Genomic DNA, 17260 nt, shown 5'->3' on the forward strand with positions numbered 1-17260 from the left:
GACTAATTTTTTTTTATTTATGTGAGAGAAAAAAACCCCTTCTTAATCATATATGCTGACAGATTGCAGTTTCATTGAGTAGTACACAAAATATTGCACATCACAGAATCTAAATATTACAAAGGAAGCTTGATATTATCATGTTTATAATTATTTTTTAAATGTCCTTTCTTGGTTAAATTATCTCCTCAAAGCCTTATTGCCTTTCAGAGAAGTTTTGTATTATCAGCTCATTCAGGTATACAAAAATTCCCTAAAAATGCCATCAACTTTTCCTTTCCCTAAACAGAGATTATAGGGCCATGCATATACCTTTGGTGAGGGGTAACTTGTAAGCCAAAGTCTGAATTCTGGGTGACATTTTTCACCGTCAAGCTCCTCACATATTTTCTCCAGCATTGGCATCCAGGAGACAGCTAAATGACAATTTTGTAAACAAACCCATGTTCCTTCTTCCATTCCTGTTTGAATCATTTTTGTAGCTATTGGTCCTTGTCCTTGTCCTAATGAGATGGACTGAAACTTATCTCCTACCATCTCTCTGTCATTTGCCAGTTTCAGGAGGCCTTGAACAGAAAGAAGCATAAGATTTTAGCACTCATATATTAAAAAGAAGTTATGTCAGCAAAAAAATTAATTGAAAAACTTCTATTACTATTCTGTTTACATGTACATACAAATTAGCATTTTGAAGGGGCACAGAATTCTACCAGTCTGACACAATGCACTCAAATCTATTTGCAGAAAGTGGAAAATAATTCTCACTGTGTATTGAAGGGGAATTTGAGGTCCCTTCTTTCTGTGTATACTTACTAGACATGGGATCTGCTCCTGGAGATAGCACAAATATTAAAGGGACTGTAGCAGTTGAATCTAAGTAACTTTTTGCTAGATCAAAAGGTGGTGGCTCTACAAATTTCTTCCCCAGTTTTTCAGTAACAAATGCTGTTATAGCTGGACCAATCTAGTGAAAAAAAAAAAAAGCAAATACAAACCATTAACATAGACATAACTGCAGATCTGACAATGTCTTTTATGCTTAAGCCTGCAGACACCTCTCTGATTTGCAGAGATTTGAGACCAGTTTTGCAGAGTGATCCAAAAGCAAAGGTTTCAGGTTTCATCTCTTGTTTTTTTCAGGCTAATATGTCCTGTTCTTGAGTATACTGAGTGCACCAGGAAACAGCCTAGGCATGAAAAAATATTTCAAGAGAGCTAGAACAATGAGAATCCTCCAAAAGATTCATTAAGTTACGTCAGAAAGAAAGATTTCAGCTGATGCTTGAGGTGTTTGTACTGTTCACTTGAAAAAATAACAGCATTTACTTTCTTAATAAATATAATGAAGAACAGATTAATTACTGGAACAGGCAGGGCAAACTATGCTACAAGGCATGGCACAGTCTACAAACAGTCTACTCCAGAACAGATCATTTTACCTTGTCTGGTCTTAAGCACCGAAGAACTATCATCTTCTGTAATTCATTAAAGGTATTATCCAACTCTTCTGGTAATGGAAAGTTGTGAGGCTCTTTGCTATCATACATTTTTTGCCATTCATCTATATTTTCAGAGACATGACTCCTAGAGAAAAAAACACAAGTACTATAAATACCTGGAGTCTTTTTTTTAATGTTTATCAAAGGCAAATTACATTGTATTGTCATTTAAGACACTTCATATCTACGTCAGAAAATAATCCTACAGTTGAGCTTCTCTATGCTGAATGGTGAAAAATCTCTTTCCACCATGATGCTGAGGACAGATTCCACCTGAAATGCTCCAAGATGACAATAAGTTCTGTCTGTTCCTCCAGGTAGCACTGCTTGCACCTTCATAGAGCCGGGTGAGTTTTTTGCCTCTACTAGTTCAGGAAAACACCACACTTTAACTGAAGAAAATTACCAGAAAATTCAACTAGGAAAAAAAACTTTTCCTCAACTATTTTCCTTCACACAAAATGCAAAGTATGTCCTTGGCAATGGGACAACTCTCAGATTATTTAAAGGTGGGATCATAATCCACATTGCTACTTAAACTCCAAAGGAGCTGAAGCACAAAACAATCTACCTGAAAGAACTTACTTCTAAGAGAGCAGTGTTACTGCATTCAGATCAAAATGCTCCAAATATTTTCCCTCAGTCAGCTAATTCATGGAAGTCTTGTACAGCCATGTTGTCTCCAGAATTTGGTGCTAAATTCTATTTAAACCCACAGTGAAATTGAGCTGAGTTCAGGAGGATAGAGTTTACTAGAAAAACTCCTTCCCCAGAACTGCAGTGGAATTCTGCTACATCTACTATCTCTGGCTTTCACTGAACCCTTAAAACACTGCTTCTCTACTATGAAGACATTTCAGAAGAAAAATTTCTTAAGGCAACGCCTCTAATTTAGAAAAAAATAGTTTTATCATATAATATTATAAATAGTGAGCTGACAGATTGGAGTAAGTGAAGCAAACATGATAATGAAAAAAAGGGGCTGGTTTCATCCCCTCATCATTCTGGCACTGATTTGGAAAACATTGCAAACATTTCTTTCAGCATGTTATGTATGTATTGGTCAAAACCAATTCAGGCCAATTCACATCAGTATTTTACCATACCTCAGTCTTTCCATAGCTGGGAATTCACTGGCACGACACAATTCATCCCAGCTCTTGTCTGATAGCCAAGACGGATCTGGATTCTTGTGCTCATTCTTGAGACCCACACCTCCAGTTAGTAAGAACATAAACTCTTGATGTTCCATTTCATTATTAGCCCTATATATATTAAAAAAACAAACCAGTAATTGAGATACAATTTTACATAATATAAACAGTGCTTTTAAACTAATTACACTTCACTGCCCTTTAGGAATGCTTCTACTTCAGTAAGAGTGGAGATCAGACCTCAATATTCTATATTATTAAAAAACTGCATGGTAAAAATGTCTGATTAATACTAAAGTAAGGGTTTCAAGAGATAAATCTTAGAATCAGTTAATTGTTTAGGTTGGCAACCTTTAAGATAAGTCCAACCATTAACCCAGCACTGCCAAGCTGTCACTAACCCCTGTCCCTCAGTGCCATATCTACACAGCTTTTAAATGCCTCCAGGGATGGTGATTCTACCACTGCCCTGAGCAGCCTGTCCCAGTGCTTGACAACACCTTTTCCATAGAACTAATACCTGCTTTTCTTTTTTTTTTTTAAAGTGCAATTATTCCTGGTTTTTAAAGGCTTTGCAGAAAATAATGTGTTTTACAATTACAGTACCCTTACATATTGGCCTAGGAAGAGCACCCATGTACAGATGAGTACACACTGCAATTAATTAAGTATGCACATTGTGGTTGTGCAATTTTGAACATATCATTCCTTTCCTAAGGTATTCACACAAACTCAGGAATAGAAAACTAAAAAGCTGGTGGAAAGGAGAAGACTGCATCTGAGGTCACATGATGTTATGCTAAAGGATAACAGACAGAGAAGAGTTTAAAATGAAAAACAAAGACAAAACATAGAAGTTGTTGACATTACACATTACTGCGTAAATTTTCTTTCTAAAATGTTTTCTTAAATAACAGAAATTGGTTTTGACATGAGTAATGTCAAAATGTATGTAACACTGCCCAGATCCTTTAAAGACAGATTTATCACTGATAAAACCATTGACAAATGAGCACACTTTTTTTTTTCATAATGTGTCCTGTAGTAGTGATACATGCACTCACACACTCTTCCATTTCTTAATATTATACGTCTTAGAAAGCCCAAAGTATTCATGACCTTACTCCAAAGGCATTATTATCAATGTGCACAAGAACATTCCATTTCATCAGTACCTGCTTCCACGATAAAATCATTAGTTTCTGTTAGTAAGAGACTCCACAAAAATGAGCTTACATGAGCAGATTACAGCACAACAGAAATGAGAAGAGCAGCTTGTCCGTTTCAAACAGCGAACGACAGACTTGGCAGTACAGATTGTAGGTGAAGTGGTCATTTAGATACTGAAGTCGCTTCTTCAAAACTTTGGATTTATTACTGAAAAGAAAAGAAGTGATGAACTGAGACTTCCAATTGAATAACATATACAATCCGTTAAGAAATCTCATCTATTTAGGGTTGTGGAGGATTTAGGTCAGATCCACAGGCTCCACAAGAGACTTAGGTGGCAGTTTCCCCAAAATTTCAACTATACTCCCTGTCTTTTAAAAAGACTGCAGCACTTTTAGAAGTCCCACGCAAAATAATAAGCTGAAATCGATTTGCCAAAGTTAAGTGGTGGCACTTAATCTTCAAAATGGAGCCTATTTCAGAACCTGACTTCACACTAAGTCACATTCTTAAAAATACTTAAATATAGCACATCCTTACAGTTCATCATTTGTTTCAACAGTAACTAAAAAGATAAATTAATTCATTCATAAATCCTATTTTCCTTCAAAATCCTGCATTTAAGAAAGCAAACTGTTTCCAAGTGGAGAAGACTATTCATAACAAGAGAATTAAACTTCCTGATTTTCTGCAGAGACACCCTCTTTACCTGTCATGGATGGAGGTGATGTAGAGGCTGACAAACCAGCTGAGGGAGTACTGGTACATGGGGTCGATGTTGGCCAGGTCGGCGATGCTGAAGAAGAGCACGGCCGAGTGCTGCGCCACGGGCCGGTACGCCTCCCGCGACTCCGCGATCTTCAGCTCCGTCTTCTCTGCGATCTGCACATCGACAGCAGGGGACAAACAACAGCTTCTAATATCTTAATACTCTTCATGTTCTACAAAAATGTCATTACTAAACAGTATTTCCAGAATAGTTCCATACAGCACTGCAACACCAGAGTAAAGTGACTTTTCTGCTCCAGAAGGCACCATCCCAGTAGGTAAAACAAGCACTTGGCCCTACCCCAGTGCTGCCTGATCTATTTACCTGCACTACAGATAGACATACTTAAAAACATTTTGAAGACTGAATAAAGTATCAGTGAAGATTCTAGAACAGATCCAATTTTATTTCTCTTTCCATTTCACAAGTACAGAATTTGCTCCTTGTGCTATGCTTCCAAATCAGAGACCTTCTGCTGGCTGCAAATTTAACATTTCATTTCTCAGTATTATTGAGGGAAGCACACATACATACTCCTTACCTGCTGTTTTCTTGTGATCTCATTAGCCATGAGTTTGGCAGAATCCAAGACTTGGATGGCAGTCTCATCTTCCAGAATATCACCTTCAGATGACTCTAAAGTTTCTAAAATTTTCTTCTCAATTTCTTGTAGATTCTTTTTATTGGCTGCAGACTGTACAATGAGAGCATTTCTTTCCTCTTCTAAATCTGGCCTAATAAAAAACACAAAAACCAAAACCAACCAAATCTTGCACTGGCTGCAAAAGAAGCCCATGAAAATTCCTCCCTACAGGAAGTTATTTGTAAACATTCTTTTCAGTTTAAGGAGGTTTTTGGTGTTTAACATCTATTTGTAATGGTGAATACAGATTGCTTCCCATTACTTCTACTCAATATTTGGAAATGATGGTCTAATCTTTAACATCTTAGCATTTTGAAAATGTCAGTGCATCCTACTTTTCCTTTATGGTATCACTGCTGCCTGAAAAAAACCCACCAAGTGATACAGAGAGCTGATTCACTGCTGGAAACACTTCTGTTAGCAAACCATTTACCCCCATTACACAGAATGTCTGTACAACCCCGATGCTTTTTCTCTGTGCCTCTGAGAGGGCTCAGATATGGTCCATTATCAGTTTCAGAGGTACTCTGCATTTATTTCTTACAAAATTAAAATGAAATCCTCATCATTCTGGCACCTTTGTCTGGCAGTTCAGTCACATTGAAAAAATAACAGTAATGATTCAAAATAATATTTACTAAGTTTTCTAACATTCAAAGAATATTTCAGGAGAATATTTCCATGAAAAAACAATGATTTCATATCTGCTATTTTAATTAACTTGCGGACACTTACCCCTAACACTTCCCTAATACATTTTTAAATGATAAAATTTTAATTTAAAGTTGTTACTGAGTAACATTTATGCCATGTAACAACCATTCTTCTATACAATAAATCAATTTCCCATTTCCTGGGAATTATGCCATAAAAACCTTTAATGGCTGCTTACCATAGAGACTTACCTCTCTTCTGCTACCACAATACCTAGCAGCTGGTCTTCAAGTCCCTCTGGTGTTATCATAAAATTGAGTAATAAAACTTTTGTAGCAAGTTCAGGCATATAGTGTGGATTTCTTAGTTTTGTGGTGATAAAAAACTTGAAATCACTGGAATACTCAATAACGTTGTCACCAAGCCTGATACACTCCATACCTCCTGAAGTTAAAAAAAGAAACATTAAGAAAAACTTATCTACTCAAATTATTCATAGGAAAAAAAAACTTCTGTCATTAAATAAAAGCAAACTTCTCATCAATGACAAATTTCCTGAGAAGTAAAAATTAGTAAATATATCTGATAGTCTGAAAAATTCTCACAGACCTCAATGAGGCCATTTAGCCCTCTCAGCAGATGAAATCAAGTCAATCCTATCACTACTGTACTTCCAATTTGCATATACAAAAACTAGAGACCCAACAGAGAGCTCTGGAATTATTCCCAAATATTCTATTCTTACAGACTACTCTTTCATTGAATTCCTTGTTTGAAAGAGGAAACCACAAAAAAAAGAAAAGTGTTTGAGCTTTACTTTCCTTTTGTTTTTAATTCTGAACATGAAAACAAATAAAGACAAACTAGGTAAGAAGGAAGGGAAAACAAATTTCTTCATGTGCACTTTTCTGTCATCTAACAGGAGGAAAAGTTTAAAAAGCCAAATTCCTAGCTACTTGCTAAGTACAGCGAAAACTATGCCTTAAGCAAAATGTCTTGACAACTTTATTTGCTTTATTTGTGCAAAATTTAGCAAATATTATCATCAGACTAAAATATATGAAAATGAACAAGCAAAACAATTTCACTGGCAATGTTTCCTTCACAGAACTTCTTTAGTCTCCTACAGCAATCTGGTAAAGGTTTTCACATAAAACCATTTTCATGACAAGCAGGAATGACATTTATTAAAAAGTAAAACTTCAGGCTCTCATAGCAGAGGCAGAATTAAGGCAAGAAGAGAGCAATATCAAAAACATCAGGCGGTGCCAGAGACTAGAAACTGAACATTAATGTCCCTTCCTTCAGGGCTCTAAATTAATTCTGCTGTACCTTGTTTAAATGTCTGTTTAAGCAGCAAAGGTTCAAGAGATGGGTCTAATTCTTCCCCAACGTTTTCTAGCAGCAGTGGAGTCCCAAACTGAATGCAGTTCTCCACAGTTCTCATATAATCCGTGTCACTGATCTTGATAACATTCAGACGGTTGTCCTTCTCATAATTCTTGATCCATTTATTTGCTTGACCTTGAGGATCAATCATTAATGGCCTAGAGAACACAGGACAGTTTTCTCAGTGCTTTCAGGCATTTTCCAAAATTTTAAACTATTTTACATGTTTCTGTATTAGACTGTTGAGAAGAAGTGATACAATTTAATTATATTATTTTAAGATATCAGTGAATAATGGATGCATAGGTGTTTTACAATAATTTGAAAAGTAATAGCAGAAATAGCTTTAAAAGTTGCAAAAAATGTTTAACAATTTTCATAAAATAAACAAATTACAGAATTATTGTAAAATATTGTTCTAACTCCCCCCGGCATATAAAGATTCCACTCCTTTTGAAATTATATTGCTCTACAGAAGCTACACTGTTTCCAGATACACTCTTTTTTTTAAAAGTAGGAACTTGCTTGGATTTGAAAATTAAAACTTTTTGTCACCTACCAACGTCTTGAATTATCAACAATGACCCCATTGTCTATAGAAAATACGTCAGTTGGCAAACCAGCAATATTCCAGGCTCTTATTTTTACTGGGTCACCAAGATTCTTGCTCAAAGAGAAATTCTCAGAACAAGGGATTTCTTTCTCCTGAAAAAGAGTGGGGAAAACCCAACAAAATAAACATTTTTCTTTATTCTGAGTTTCTTTATATCTTTATTAAATGCCACTTCCATCCAAAAATGACAATGTGCATTTTGTTTTAAGGGGACTGAAATAGATCATGTATAAGTAAAAATCCTGGGGAAAATAAAACCATAATTTCAATAATTCACTACATTTTCCCACTAAGTATTTACTCTCTTATCGAATTTTCTAAGATTTGTCCAGTTTTTGGTACATTCATGGGGGGAGGTTTGTTACATAAAGTTATGACTTAAGAAATACATATACAGTTGGAAATACCTAATTATATCTTCCATTAAATCAGTACAGTAATCCAGTGCTGATTTGTTACTGTTTCATGCATTTTTAAGTGTTTCTAAATCACTTGATTTATCAATTATTTATGAATTATGGCATTCATATGCCATTAGGGTTAAGGGTAAGTGTAAGTGTTAGGGTTCCTATGTTGAAAGAGTTCCTTTGCAAATCACATAATTAACCCTATAATTAACATACAAATACTTGATGGTGTAAGTTATAGAATGTTTTACATTACACATAACTGCATTTTAAATTTATTTATTTTATTTAAAGGCAAAATACAGAAAGCAATGAGATTTTACTTCAGTAACAATCAAGCCTTACAAAATCAATGATGGTCTCTTGTTTCTAACATGCTATTGTGGAGTAAATTATAAGTGCAGAGTAAATTCGCTGATTTAATTAAATTCAAATCTACAAAATATTGGATCAGCAGAATTGATCCCATAGGTTTTCCCCTGAGGTTTACTAGGCTAACATTAGGTAAATTACAAGGGCTTTTTGAAGCCTTTTGCAGTTGTCTCAAAAAACCAAAACATTTATTTAACTCTAAGACAACTTTCTAACCTTGCACAGTTTGCTCCAATCTTTGGTACATTCTTGTCGAAATCCAGCAGTAAAAGCTCCCAGATATGCAATTACACCAGCTGATATCAGAATATCACCTGTCAGATTATCATATTCCACTTGAAGATCGCAGGCAGCTTGATTCCATCTATAAAAAGCAGAAAAAAGTCATACTGAAGCCTCCAAGTTAATGATATTGATGCTGAAAACCAACTTGGTTTTGTTCATCTTAGGCAAGAATAGGTGAAAAATATGAAAACCCCATTGATGTATTCTATTCTCATTTTGAAGAAATTTCTGCAACAATTCACCCGGTGTTGCTGCCCATATTTTTATGCTACAAACAACTAGGAATATTTCAAGGTGCAGGACATTATTTAGTGTTACAGTCCTCAGACAGAAACACAGCATTAAAGGCTTAGAGAATGTAATTTCAAGTTCTATTTCTACAGTGGCTGTTTTATCTCACATTTGAACTTTAAACTGACCTAGTTTTCTCTCCACCAAGGCCTCCAATCAACTTCTCTGCTCGTTCCAGTTTTTTAGCACACAAATCAACCTGGAATTCCAAACGAGCCTTTTCTTCTGTCTTTTCAGCAAAGGTTTTTTCCAAAGCAGCCAGACGGCCTTCAACTTCTGCAAGTTCTCCTCTCTTCTGATTCAACAGCTCCATTGTCACTGCCAAGGATGCCTCTGCCACTTTTAAACGTTCTTTTTTGGGTTCAATCTCCTATTCAATTACAACCAATCCACAAATGCTTTAGTACATTTGTGTAACTTTATTATTAAGTACAATGCTTAGGGTGAATAGACGAAGCAAAGGAAGATCCTTGCACCAAGGGGCAAGGACCAAAACCATACCTTTGATACCCTGTGAAAGACTTCCATTCCCTTAATCCATTTGCACAGACCCTCTGCTGCTGAGGAAGCTTTAGCCACCACTTGTGGATCAAACTCTGGATTAGTCAGGTACTCAGTCCGAATCTTCTGCATGACAGCTTCCTGGGGAACAAAAGCATAATAGCCCATCAGATCTCACAGCTGACACTTCAAAATTGAACAGATCCATTGCCATTTCTCCACACAATGAAATAAGAAACAACTATTCCATAATAATTGTTGTAGAAATCACTGCTCATTTGATTGTTTTGATCTTCCTATCATGTTTCCTAGTCTTTTCCTGATTTGCTTCTAATCCTATCCTTACCCTTTCTAGTCATGCATTTGCTGTATCTTCCATGTTGCAGCTCCATAAGTCCTAAGAGCATTACAGTCACATAGAAGCCTTAATTTACACTGCCCCTTATGCAACACACACCAATTTCATTATTTGCTATCTTTTTTCAATACACAAATTTGGGGACACTATAACAAGCCATTTCTCCTAATGTAATACAAAATGTAATTGCTTGTGCCTACTTCTGGGGACCAGTTTTATTAAATGCAAAGAGTATTCTATCAAGTACAAAGCATATTCAATTTCCAATTAATTCAGCAAAGGGCAAATATCACATTCTTAGATAGCAAGACCTTTGGGAAAAAAGGTCATATCTGAAAGGTTATCTAGCTAGTACATTTCTGCATTTATTGTATATCTGCCAGTATAATTAACAAAATATTACCCATTTTGTCATCATTCATTAATTTAATAAAAAATAATACAATTAGGAAAAGATGTTAAGAAAGGCAGCAGTGGACAGTCAATTATAAAAAGAAGTTTATAATGCTGAATGATAGATCTAGTAAAACTAGCAAAAAAAAAAGGTATAGGAAGGCTGGATATAGATTGAAAGTCCATTGGTTCCACCGAAAAACCCCAGTCAACTCCCAAAACAGGATCTGTGAAATGAGGCTAAAAGGACACACAGGCTCAGAAGAAACTGATTGATTTGGACAAATGATGTCTCCAATCAAGTATTTTCTCTCTCTCTCTCTTTTTTTTTTTTTTTTCCCTGCAAGAAAGTGTCTGGTAAAAATTACTGAAAGAGCCTTACCGGAATGGGTGTCTCAGAACAGGCTTTCAACTCCTTTAAGAAATTAATATTGCCAAGCATTTTCTGGCTTACACCCCAATAATCCCAAATCTACAAAACATAGTAGGAAATACTTTTTCAGACTTCAAAACAAATACACATACAAAAAATTACAAACCTAATTTAATTAAAATTAATGAATATTTAATACTGATAATCTGGTATCTCCCTGAGATGCCAGTAAAGCAGAAAGTCTGTCAGATCAAACATTTCCTTCCAATTATACTTTCAGTCAAAAAGTAAACAGTGTCTCAGGGAAATTATGTATTCTCAAGAAATGTGTAAAGCAAATAAAATGTGGCACATTAAAAAAATCTGAAAAATAAGGAATTCTGAAAGTTTTCAGTAAAATCCTGGGTGGAGGCTATAGGCACTTGCCTACTTTAATGGACCTTGGGTTATCTTGTTTATTGGCTAAGTGTTGGAAAGAACATTAATTACATTTTTATTTCTGATTATTGTCTGCCATTTTACCTTGCCTCCAGATCCTGAAGGATCTTCAATTCTTTCAGGTTTTTTTTCTCTTATGACACAGACAGCAGCCATGACAAGTTTGACACCAGAGGGAGGATTCTTCATTGTTTTGACAACTGCTATATCAGATGGCTAAAATAAAAAATACATGAAGTATTATGTCTTAGCACTCAGTAGATGAACTGATAGAAAAAAGAGGAATTATAACACCATTACCAATGAACATAAGAGGTAACAGAGGACTTTTAGAAGGGATGATACAATGTTACCATCACAATTAACAATATTCATCACTACCCTCTATGCAGAAAAAAAAAAATTAAATGCTAATAAACTGTAAACTAATGATTAAATAAAATTACGCTTTAAAAATTCCAGGTCAGAATATTTTTTATACACTTTTGTGTCATCTCTTATTTTAGAGAGTTACATAACACTTTCAAATGCTGAAATGTAGATCAGCTTGCCTTCAAAGTGTCAAGAGCACCAATTGCAGCCTCCATGACAGGTAATGCCTCTGCCAGGTCACTCTCACATTCATTTTTCAGTGCCTGAGCTTCTTCAGCTTTTCCTGTAGCAATTTCTTCATCCACTTTAACAATTTTTCTTTTTTCTTCTACTTCTGCAGATTCTACTTCTATAATCTAAAGAAAAACCATGAGTGGGCTTTATTTATATCGTGCCATGAATGATCAAATAACTGAAATTATCTACTATAGAACTTATGGAATACTGTAAAATATAAAGGGTACATTGAAGTTTTTAATATGTTAACATCATTTCAATTTATGTTAAGGGAATCATTTCTTAGCATATTGCAATATCATCACAGTTTTATCACAGTATCACAGTAGATAAACTGATATCAGATTACACTCAAAAAAAAGGTATTTAAAATATGTTTGAAGTTCAGGAGAAGCTCCTCATGTTTGCACATGACACTGTAACTAAAATGGATGAGTTTTACAGGGAATTTTAGCTTCACAGTCTGTAACACTGACTACTGAAATTTATTTTCTTTTCAGGGATAAGTCAAGCCTTTATCCAATTCCCTTTGCAGTTCTAGAGAAGTGACATTCAGTTTTCTTAGAGGCAGAAGAGATATCACTGTATCTGTAAAAACACTTAGGAATCAGAAACAAGTGTATAACATGTCAATTAAATCATGCTTTTTTGGTGAAGCAACAGTCACATACTAGATAAGAATGTGTATATTTTCATATACTGGAATTTTCAAAACACCCAAGATTTTTGATCCTAAATCCCACTAAATTTCCAGGATCCTTTTATAAATCAATCATATAATCGCTGTGCATGCAAAGACAGACCGTGCAAAACTGTTCTTGTTTGTTTTGTTATATCTGGTCACATGGAAAAACTACTTGAGATTTTCACAATGTTTCTGAATCAACTTGGGAAACCTGATTCCATCACTATTAGCATGAAAGTTCCTCTAACATCTTTCAGCATGGAGCTTAGGCAATGACTGTATATCCAGAGAATGTATTTTATATAAAGAATGAAATTTTATTTCTGTTCTAAGGCTATAAACATAAATAACCAGTGTCAGAATACTGGAAACCTCTGTAAGCAAGGAGTGAGCTCAAAGACCTCAATTCAACTCCTACTTTCTGAAAGTCACACATCAGTGAAATAAGACACATGCTTACATTAAAAGCCACAAAGCTGTATTTGTATAACTCTACCTGCATCATGCTTGCATTTTCCACTTTAGCCTCTTCCAGTTTGGGCTGCAGCTCAATTAATTCTATTTTCATCCTACCAACCTATGCATATAGAAAAGAATCAGGTGGGATCCAGAAGGGTCAAGCACAATTTCCAGCAATTTCTTTAAGACCAATTTCTTTAGATTTTACCTAATGACTAATTTATTGATTGTTAATGTAACACTCAGTTTCAAATCAAAACATTCCCAAGACTTATTTTTATCTCCTACATACAATGTCTAATTTTAAGAACTATAACAGGTCACTTACAGTCACCTCTTAACCACCAAGAAAATGACAGCTCTGTTTATATACTACTTTATAATATATGCTTAGAGATGTATGGCTTTAGCACAAGTTCTGTGATTGCAGGAAAGAAAGGGCAAAATATATTTGTTCGTTTTACTGTTGAAGACTGAGCTAAACAAAATCTGAAAAAGCACTTTTGATTGACTTCTACAGAAAAAGATCTGTAGTTGATAAGCATTTCCTAATTTCAGTTCCATATTAATCATAACTCACCTGTGACTCAGCAAAAGCTAGTTTATCTAGCCCATTCACATATTTCTTCTTGGCTTTCATTACACTGTCTCGTTTCTCAGTAAGAAGTCTCTGAAATGCAGCAATAAGCTCAAGATAAGAAGTAGGAGTAACATAATTATGGCGTCCCAGACTTTGAAAAAATCTATTAAAAAATAAAAAGAAAGAAAAATCGAAAGAAACATTTTAATTTACTTTTTAGTTTATCACTAGCAAAGTTATATAACTGTTTGATAGGAATTAACAATTTCAGTGATTTTATATAATTTTTCTGAAGGCAAATAGTTGTGTTAACTTTTAATATAAAAACGAGTAGCATTCAAACTCAGTCACCTAATACTTTATGATTGTTTGCAAAAGCCATAGACTGACCTTTCGGAGAGTGACAAAACTGAAGTATGGAAGTATTTACAGACGGGCACAACTGCCTGACGCTCAGCGTCCGTGAGCTGAAGTGTTTCTAGGAACTTACTGGCCACACGCTCAAGAGCATCTTCAGGCCACGGCTGAGGGAGAAGTGAGGAAGAAAGAATTTGTAAAATTAAACTGTTAGCAGTCTTCAAATGTTAAAAATCAAGTTTCACCAGAATGAGATACACTAGTCCCAGCTGTGTCTCAAGAACAATGAACTGATAAAAGGCTTGGTTAGCTCAGGCAGCAAGGTCACCACCCATTCAATCTTTTCTGACAGCTCCTGGTTGATCTTCTAGCTCAAAGCTACGCAGTAACATTCCATCCAAACAGTTCTGTGTCTATTCACCATGTGGCAGAAAAATTAATTGGCATCAGCACTGGGCCAAGCTAGAGAGTTAACTGTGCTTTACTGAGAGCAGTACTACTTACATTTGATACTATTTCTCCAAGTTTTATTCTGCTATAAAAGATCTACTGATAAACACCAGGATTTGTATTTGCTAGACATTGCTACAATGGATGACCTGCTTAATAGGCAGCCACAATTAAGATAATTTTACAGTCACAATGAAATGGTTTCTCTAGTCCTTAAAAATACACACATTATGTAATAAAATTACAAATTTCCATCATCAAACTAAGACTATTCATACTTCAGAAATGCTTAGCAACAAAATTTAACTTTATTTACATGTAGAAATGTTGAGATCACACATCAAAGAGCTCCCAAAATATTACAGAAAAGGCTTATGCAATTTCAAAATTTTGGAAAACAAGGAGTACTTCTACAAGGAAGACAAAAGAAAATCTAATGGCCCTTAGAAATATAGTGTGTTAGAGAGCTGAAGCAGATTTTGGAGGAAATAATATAAATATTCTCCCGTACCTGGAACCAATCAATAGTACAGCAGTTGATGAGTGATGGAAACTGTCTCAGACGATTGCGGAAAGCATCTCCAATTGGGCTGAATGCCACCACAACGTGGAGATTTTCTTTGCAGCGGTTCACAAAAAATGCATACAAGGCCAAGGGACTGAGTTCTTCACTTCTATCACCAGCCTGAGCTGCTGCACGAACACCCTTAGGAATAATACATGGCATAAAAAATGTTACATAAATTCTCATTAAACACATCTGAAGTTCTATAGCAATCCTATTAATGGTAGCATGACCAGGAAACTTAATTTTTTAATGGAAATGAAACAGGTAAAATAAAGCAGAAAACCAGAACAAGTAGTAAAAACTGAGAACAGGATTGCACTATTTATCTGTAACCCTTTCAGCATTTGAAAGTGTTCCAGAAATGATCATCTGCTGCTCTGAGCAACAGAGAGTAGATCACAACAATACAGTAAAAGAAGAATTCTTTGGAGGGAACAGATTTAAACAAATAAAAACCAACTTTGCTCCGGTTGGCACATTGGGAATAGTTACCAAGTTCCAGCATATACCCTCTGAATATGTTCACACAAACTGTAAAATTGGAAAAGTGACATATTATTTTAATATTGCCACTATATACCTGGTAAGAATGAAATAGTAATAGAAAAAGATCACGAGAATTATAATCTAACTTCTTTGAAAGATACATGAATCCAGGTATCAACATGCTCGTAGTTTAAATGCAAGAAAAACCAGTAGTAACATCTATCAAGTGATACAGATATTGTAACAAAGAACATTTTTGTGTGCACTAAGAAACATTTTGAAAATCAACTAGAAGCCTACCTACTTAATTTAGTAAAAACATCACAGAAATAGGGAAACCGCACAGCATGCAGTTCCAAATATTGTTTGCTAACATTAAGTTTCCAACTTGATGCATACAAAGATTGATGCCTCTTCCCCCCAAATTGTGACTGCTACTGTGAAAATCCAAGCCTGATCTGAGTTAATTTTGTTTCTAATTTGCCTGAGTACATTGCATCCTTACTTCTGAGCCCAAGGTTATGGAGCACCTTCGCCCACCTTGTCTCCTCAGGACTATGAAATTCTGTGTAACAATGCCCTAGTGGCCCAGAGAGTAGGAGTCTATTGAGAAAGGTAGGCCATGTGTTCCAATAAAAATGTCACAGCTTTTCACTTCACTGATCAATGAAACCATTAAGATGCACAATCTTGTCCTGCACAATACACTATGAAAATATAACTACAGCCACAGGGTATTTGTGAACAATGCAAGTTCTCTACATGCACAACTCTACGTGTTTGTGAACAGAACACTAGGTCAGAATTAAAGCTTGCAGTTGGCATAAACTACTCTATAAGTTTACTAAGTTGATTTATCTCAAGTCTCAAAAAGAAGTCACAGAATTAAGCGCAAATGTCCAAAAGCCACATATCACACTGAACTGATCAAGTAGATTAAAACAGAGGTGAAATTAAAGAGATTTTCTAAAGATACCTCCATAATTTCTTGTTTTTCATCTGCTGCAAAAAGATTGGGAACCTCTCCTGTGTTGAGGACACTGTCAATATCTTCCAAAAAACTTTCGAGCTTAATTTGTGCGTCTGTGATGAGAAATACAGTTTTCAAGCCCTTAACACCTGCACTCTTCAGAAGTCTCTGAAAATGCAAGACAGTTAAAACTGTACATTCCAAAACAAAATTGTATGCTCCAAAACAAAATTGTACGTTCCACCCTCAAAATTCAATCAAAATGTCGGCAGATTATTAATACTCACTTTCAGATCTTCTCTCCACTCATTTGTACCATAGGTCTTAGAAATCTCTGGTTGAAAAACATACATTCTTGCCATGAAGGCTGCCAGGCGGGTCAGAGACTGCCGCCCGCTTCCTCCCATTCCAACCAGCAGAGCATTCCCCCCAGACTGCTTCAGGATGCGGCTCAGTCGAGACAAATGCTCCAGCATGTACCTGCAGTGGGAACACACTGATTACCCAAAGAGCAGAAACACACGGACATCTATGCACCCATAAATCTGGGAAACAAATCAAGGAATAGCATCTCCAAAACAAATTTCTGAATGCAGGATGGGCTGGGGTAGAGAGGAAGAGAAGAAAAGACAGTGGGCATGAACCACAAAATAAAGTAAAACTTATAATTCTTCTATTATACAAATATCAGTATGTAGCTAAATTACTGCAAATTGCTAGAAAGAACATGCAGAGGTAAGAACAGGAGTACTGTAAGGATAAAAGTGCTAAAGGAAATGAAAAACAT

General features: G+C 35.5%; 1 protein-coding gene across 1 annotated transcript in view; it reads right to left on the reverse strand.

Moving 5' to 3' along the window:
- The window catches only part of DNAH12 (dynein axonemal heavy chain 12), a 57746-nt gene that overhangs the window by 7101 nt on the left and 33385 nt on the right, over nucleotides 1-17260 (reverse strand). Inside the window, exons 43-64 of the mRNA XM_084214551.1 lie at nucleotides 16761-16953; nucleotides 16480-16641; nucleotides 14961-15155; nucleotides 14033-14166; nucleotides 13643-13805; nucleotides 13064-13180; nucleotides 11861-12037; nucleotides 11394-11525; nucleotides 10881-10970; nucleotides 9748-9888; nucleotides 9375-9616; nucleotides 8887-9034; nucleotides 7838-7983; nucleotides 7222-7436; nucleotides 6141-6333; nucleotides 5134-5326; nucleotides 4533-4705; nucleotides 3890-4030; nucleotides 2606-2764; nucleotides 1440-1584; nucleotides 814-964; nucleotides 313-566 (exon numbers count right to left, since the gene is read on the reverse strand). Coding sequence (XP_084070677.1) covers nucleotides 313-566; nucleotides 814-964; nucleotides 1440-1584; nucleotides 2606-2764; nucleotides 3890-4030; nucleotides 4533-4705; nucleotides 5134-5326; nucleotides 6141-6333; nucleotides 7222-7436; nucleotides 7838-7983; nucleotides 8887-9034; nucleotides 9375-9616; nucleotides 9748-9888; nucleotides 10881-10970; nucleotides 11394-11525; nucleotides 11861-12037; nucleotides 13064-13180; nucleotides 13643-13805; nucleotides 14033-14166; nucleotides 14961-15155; nucleotides 16480-16641; nucleotides 16761-16953 — 3664 coding nt within the window. The remainder of the gene's footprint in view (nucleotides 1-312; nucleotides 567-813; nucleotides 965-1439; nucleotides 1585-2605; nucleotides 2765-3889; nucleotides 4031-4532; nucleotides 4706-5133; nucleotides 5327-6140; nucleotides 6334-7221; nucleotides 7437-7837; nucleotides 7984-8886; nucleotides 9035-9374; nucleotides 9617-9747; nucleotides 9889-10880; nucleotides 10971-11393; nucleotides 11526-11860; nucleotides 12038-13063; nucleotides 13181-13642; nucleotides 13806-14032; nucleotides 14167-14960; nucleotides 15156-16479; nucleotides 16642-16760; nucleotides 16954-17260) is intronic.

Source organism: Fringilla coelebs (assembly GCF_963513975.1).
Source record: "Fringilla coelebs genome assembly, chromosome: 13".
Taxonomy (NCBI): domain Eukaryota; kingdom Metazoa; phylum Chordata; class Aves; order Passeriformes; family Fringillidae; genus Fringilla; species Fringilla coelebs.